Here is a 6,779-nt window from a genome sequence, read left to right as displayed (position 1 = left end):
TATTGTGGAATTGTGTATTGATTTCTTTAAGCCTGAGAAAGAAAAGATGGCAGATTAGAAAATAGCATCCCAGAGATGTTAAGCCACTTGTTAAAGGTTATGTACCTAGCAGGTGGCAAAGTCAGCCCTTAACGCAGGCAACTTGACTCCTTAGTCCATACTTTTAAGCACCATATTACATTGCCCCTTTTCTGTCTTACCCTCCTCACAGGGTGGAAATACTTTTCAAAATGCTATATTAACATCAGATAGTAGCCAAAGGGATAATTTACTTCAAACTTGTCCCTCCTATTTAAAAAACAACAAAAATGTTAGATCAGTTTGTATTTAACACAGCTTATTTTCCCCAAATAGATGTCACAAAACCATGCCTTGTATATAGTAGCTGCTTAATAACTATTGTTGAATGAATGGATTTGGGAGGATTCAGATAGAAATACAAAGTCAGGATAAACACAGTGGCTCCCTTGGCCTCTAAAGTTTGTCTGAACCACTAAGTTAATGTGACAAAGGAGTATGGCTGTCTCCATGGCCCACTTCTCTAATTGGGATGCAACACACTTGTGGCTCATTTGCAAGTCTCAAGACACTTTTGCTAGCCATGAATGTGCTATGGCTTCCAAAGCAGAGGTGTTCAAATCCGGCAATGACTTTGACTGTGTTTACTCCACATGAGCTTCCCTGAAACCCTGGTGCTTAAAAGTTCACTTCACTTCTCTGGCCAGACTCCTTTTTCACTGCTCAACTGAAAAGGGTGGAACTCACTAAGGTCAGTTGTCCTGTAGTCTTGGCCTTTTGGGGACTCTCTGAATAGAATAAACCTGAACCTACCAAGGACCTTTATAGAAAACAAAAGTCCTCACTTGCTTTGCTGTCCCTCTGTTTTGTTCTCAATGCCCAGATAAAAGTCCTATCGCACAGTTATCTGCGTATTTCTCAGGTTCCTGCCTCCAGACGCATCAAGTGTGTGTTGAGTTTTCTTTTTTTCTAATTTCCATGGCATCACTAGAAATCTCCTTCAGCTATTTTCTTGCTCATACTTTATCTGCTGAAGAAATATTCTTTTTGGGTGATCAGATGCTCCCATGCCCCCAGTCAGAAGTGTTGTATGATGACTAACAGAATAGTTTTGAAGCCTGGTACACTGGGTTGCATTTCTGGCTCTAACACTTACTAGTGTGACAGCTTGTTCAAGTCACTCATTTGCTCTAATCCTCATTTTCCTAATTTAAAAATAGGGACAACCATATTAGCTTCCTTAATGTGATGTTGAGTGGATTAAATTAGATGAAGCATTTAAAGTGCTCTGCACAAGGTCTGGCACACTGCATTCCTCAACAAATACAAGCAAATATCATACAGCTCTGGTTACTACTCCCTCTACTTGTGGAGATGTTCAAGCTCAGAGAGTGCTTTCCCACACGTGATTATTTAGAGGCTTCCAGATGAATGCCCAGCCTGTGGCTGGGGCTGCTGAAGGCACAGGAGAGTGGAGGGATCAGAGTTTACAGTGAGGCTAAGTTCCTTCACCTTTCTCAGGGGCTGTCCTGGTGTGTGGTCCCTGGCACCTCATTTAACTTTTTGGAAATTTGACCAATTCCAGAGTGTATTTCACTGAGGTACAGTCTTGGCACCCTGTCCCCAAAGCACAGGCCCACCTGGCAAGATGTCCTTTCATGTAAACAAATCCTCTGATACTTGACTCTTGAAAGACTCTTAAAAGACTTATTTGTATTTTAATCTTTTAAGGTAGAAATGTTTCTAAATCACATTACTAATTTTCTTTCTCTTTCAAGACACACAATGTGTCTGAAAACCAGTGAGAGAGCAGACTCAGTGTCCAAGGCATAGCAAACATGGAACTTGAACCTCAATCCCCTACCAACCCTCGTACAAAGTGGTGAAAGGAATTAGTAATGATGCAAAGCTACTTATGTGCTTTCTGGTTATTTTTAAATTCATCAAATATTGATTATAATTGTCAGAGAAATTAATTTGTTGATGTATTTCTACTTTTCCAGCTTAGAATCGCAACACTTAATCCAACCATCATTTTGTACAGATGGGGAAACAAAGCACCAAGCAGAGGGAGGGAGATGTTTGAGCTCACTCACTTACCAGTGAGAAAGTTGGCCCTGAAACCAATGTCCTTTGATTTCCAGATTAGAGCCCTTTTCATGTTGTCATGCTGCCTTCTTTGGGAAAAGTCAAGTCCAACGTCAATCCCTCTGACATTTTGCAGTAGTGTGAGATTAGAGAAGGTAGGATGGTGTAGCAAACAAGTATTGCGAAGGGAAGGGGTAGAAAGATACTATTGCAATAAGGGAGAGGGGACTATTGCAATAAGGGGAACTCTGACTATAAGATCTGCAAGTGTCTCTCAGATTTGGCTGTAATTCCTGTTATGGCACTTGCTATCAGAGGCCTCAAGTAAGTCACTTGAACACTAAATTTTGGAGCTTCCTTTTCTTCATCTCTAAAGTGAAGATACTGATAGTTATCTTAAAGGGTTGTGATGAGTGCCACCTAGGGTAAGGCCTGAAGCTCATGAATGGTGTCTGACTCACAGGAGCTCCACCTGGTGACAGCAACATGAGCTGCAGGAAGTGGGAAGTTCCTTTCCCCTCTATTCCGTCTTGTTCAGGTCCTCACAGACTGTACAGTCCAAGGGTATGTTTATGGCTTAAGGATGGTGTGAGGAATTTGGAGAGTACAACAGAGGTGGAAACTGGGGCAGAAATGAGTCCTTGGAGGAGAAGTTGAAGGTGTTGAGATGTTTAGGCGGGAGTATAGTAGTCTGGGGTGGGAGTTAATGATGATCCTTATTTTGTCAATGTCTTCTCTAATTCCTGGAAGAGCAAATGATGTTGTCTTCAAACTATATGAGATTCTATCTGAACCCTAGAAAACATTCATGCCCCTCACCTCAGCCTTCTCCCTCTAAGGAATTGATCTTAATGAATATTGTCCAGAGACTTATAGAGGAAGGTCATGTATTATAGTATAAGTAGGAACTAATATAAAGCTCATAAATATATAAATGTCCAAATAAATTATGGTACTTTTTTATAATGCACCATTACAAACCTTTTTTGAAAAGTATCAGCTTGGGGAAATGCTTAAATGAAGTGTGATGGGAGAAAAGCTATGAATACATTTGATTCACATTTGTAAGAAGTGTTTGCATAATTAAAGGAAACAACAGAAAGAAATACACCATAATATGAATGATTCCTAATTTCTCATTGTATTTTTCTACTTTCCAAATTATCTCTAATGATTATGTACGAACTTGGGCAAATTGCTTAATCTTTCTGAGCCTCATTTCCCTTATTTGTAAAATGGGAGTAAGAACAGTAAATACATAATAGGAATGTTTTGAAGATTAAATAATATAAGGTGTGTATTATTTTATACTACAAAGCATAACAGTAAAATACAAATGATGATGATGATGATAGTGAATTTCTCTGGAAAGTCTGGGTCAGAATAGAATCTCATGAATGGAAGGGAAGGGAGAATAAACCTTGACTTGGATCACTGCACCGTGTTGTTCCCTCTTTATCCTTAGAGAGATTGACTTTATGCGCAGGTGGCTGACCATCTTTCCCATTAGGTATTCCAAGATTTATGGTTCTTTGTACTTGAAATTTAATAAAAATGTTTTTAAATGAATAGAAATGAAAAATAACTTTGGAAGTAAATCCTATGGCATTGCCCTTATAAACCAATCTCCCATCTGAGTCCAACATACAACCATTGAGATCTAATTATGCTCCATCTTTATTGAGCACCTTTTAAGTGCCAGCCACTGTGCTACATACTTTTATATTATCTCACAATGGCAATCCTAGGTGATTGAATTATTAGCTCCCTCTGAATATGAAGAAACTGAATTTCTGAGAGGTCAAGTAAGTTGCCCAACATCATTCAGCTGGAGAGTGGAGAGTCCCACAAAATCTGAGTCCAGCACCTGGGGTCTTGCTGACTGGGATGCTGCCTCCTAGAGCAGTTTTCACATGACAGCCCAGACACCAACCGTGCAATCTTAGGCAGGCCTTTGATCTTACTTCAGAAAGCCCTTATTGATTATTTTGGAGTGTTACAACTAGATAGAAACAATGTGCATGTGTTACATTTACTGTAATTCTGAACAAAGACAAAATATGGTAGAATTTCTTTCTCATGAACAAAATGCTTAGGTTATTTATCTGCTACCAAAGTTTTTTTTGGGGGGGGTGTACTCAATGATCATATTATTTTAGGTTATAGCATTCTCCTCCAGTCGTGGAAACTAGCTGGCTATTTCTGAAGCTCTTTCCCCTCTCTATCCTGTAGGTAAACACAACCATCTGATCAAACCATTTTCAGAATTTTAGAAGAGAGTAGAAAAATAATTTTGCTGTAAAATACATATATTCCCTACTAGGAAATTTCTGGGAAGTGGGGAAACTTCATAAGCCTGGGCAGAATGTCCCAGGAAATGACAATTATTTCTTTGTGCCTGCCTCAGGCATTGACATTGGTTATTGCTCTCCTAACTTTCAATCACACCTTAATTTGGCTCCTCTGAGTGGAAACCCTTTGTGCCAACCTCAGTAAGTCTATGCCCCAGGCATTTCTATTCTTCTTCTTTGATTTCTGCAAACCACTTACTAGGATCCTAAGTCTCCTGGAGATGCAGACACTGGAGCTTGTCTAAGTCCTTACATTATATGGTAGAGAATCCTCTTTACTGTTCTGCCATTATCCAGTGTCATTTGCTATGATATTTTTCAACCACAATAATGAAAAGGTTGTGATAAAAGCAACGCTCAAACACAGTCCTGCAGGATTTAACTTCCTTTGTCTCCACTCTCTACCAACCTACCCTTGACAATGAATCATTAATAACCAGCAATAATCCTCCTTTTGTTGCTAATGTACTCACAGAGCTTACTGTAGTTTCCCAAGCTTATTGATTGATGCACCAGAAAAGTTGTGAAGCCCAGCTTCCTAATGTCAACCTAATTATCCTCCCTCCTAAAAGATAACCCTATTTTATCCTGGAAACAGCCATACTGGAAAAGATATTTGATATGGTCCTAGGCACTTAAGAGTCAGTGACAATCTTTGTTGGCATTTATGGGGCTCAACAATCTTTGCTGAATTTAATAGAACTTTTAATCTTACAGCAATGTGGGAAACCTCAGTCCCCTTATTGAAACAGAATATTAGAATCATTACTAGACCTGAATAGAGCTTTCTGACTCCCTAGTTTTGGGAAACTTTCTTATACCATGTAATTTGTGTCCCTGTAGAAGTAACCTCTTTGTTGGTGCTTGGGGCAGAGAATCCATGGACACCAAGAACAACGTGACTGAATTTGTGTTATCTGGCCCTTTCCAGAGAAGGGAGATGCAGCATGTGTGCTTTGTGGTCTTCTCCCTATTCCATGTCCTCACCATCCTGGGGAACCTTCTGGTCATCATCACCATCAATGCTAGCAAGACCCTGAATGCTCCCATGTATTTCTTCCTCAGCCACCTGTCTTTTACTGATATGTGCTATCCTTCCGCTACCACACCCAAGATGATTGTTGACACTTTCATGGAGCGCAAGACAATCTCCTTCAATGGCTGCATGACCCAGCTATTTTCTACCCACTTCTTTGATGGCACTGAAATTTTCCTCCTTACAGCCATGGCCTATGTTCGCTACATGGCCATCTGTAGGCCCCTGCACGACACAGCCATCATGAATCGGCAGAAGTGTGGCCTGCTGGCCGGGGCCTCCTGGGTGGCTGGCTTCCTGCATTCCATCCTGCAGACTCTCCTTACAGTCCAGCTGCCCTTTTGTGGGCCCAATGAGATTGACAACTTCTTCTACGATGTTCATCCCCTTCTGAAGCTGGCCTGTGCAGACACCTATGTGGTGGGGCTCATTGTGGTGGCCAACAGTGGCATGATCTCTTTAGTGTCCTTCATCATCCTTATCATCTCCTACATGGTCATCTTACTGAACCTGAGAAGCCAGTCATCTGAGGGCCGGCGAAAGGCTCTGTCCACATGTGGTTCACACGTTGTCACTGTCCTTTTGGTCCTTGTGCCCCCCATGTTCATGTACATTCGTCCCTCTACCACCCTGCCTGCTGATAAACTTGTGATCCTCTTTAACATTGTCATGCCACCTTTGCTGAACCCTCTGATCTACACGTTGAGGAACAGTGAGGTGAAAAATGCCATGAGGAAACTGTTGCCATGAGGAAAATGCCACAAAGCCCCCCCAAGGGGGCCTCAGGGAAGAAGTGACACTACAGGAAACCTCATCCAGCCTGGAACTTGGGAGACTCTGATCTTGTAGAATCTAACGTAAGCTTTGGAGCTCCAGTTGGAAGCTTGTAATGACAACTCTCCTCCTAGCTCTTTTCATAACAATCATCCCACATGCTCCTTCAATCCTTCATTCATTAAATATTATTGACTGTCTCCAATGAGTGAGACACTGGGAATCAAAACAAAGGATGTAATCTCTACCCTCAAGGGGGTCACAGTACAGGAGGGTCTTAGTGTGATATTCAAGCGTTCGTTCAGGAAACCTGTGAGAGCCTGAGAATGTGGGAGCCTCTTGCAAGTTCAGATATGTCATCTATACAATGGAGAATAGCACTAGATAATTCCTTTATGTTGACATATGCAGGGCTTGATGAAATTCATTTTCTTCTCTGTTATGATATTCAAGTCATTTTACTTTTCTTGCTTCATTTCATGCTCTCAACAGACAGATGAATAAATAAATGT

At 41.0% G+C, this 6,779-nt stretch overlaps 1 protein-coding gene across 1 annotated transcript; it reads left to right on the top strand.

Moving 5' to 3' along the window:
• Positions 1–5,337: 5,337 nt before the first annotated feature.
• Positions 5,338–6,243, top strand: LOC123277885 (olfactory receptor 4S1-like). The gene has a single exon (XM_070487344.1). It carries the CDS (start codon positions 5,338–5,340, stop codon positions 6,241–6,243), a length of 906 nt encoding a protein of 301 aa, XP_070343445.1.
• The last annotated feature ends 536 nt before the right edge of the window (positions 6,244–6,779 follow it).

Source organism: Equus asinus, chromosome 17 (assembly GCF_041296235.1).
Source record: "Equus asinus isolate D_3611 breed Donkey chromosome 17, EquAss-T2T_v2, whole genome shotgun sequence".
Lineage (NCBI taxonomy): Eukaryota > Metazoa > Chordata > Mammalia > Perissodactyla > Equidae > Equus > Equus asinus.
Note: the sequence above shows the minus strand (reverse complement) of the source record. Positions and strands in the feature narration are given on the sequence as shown.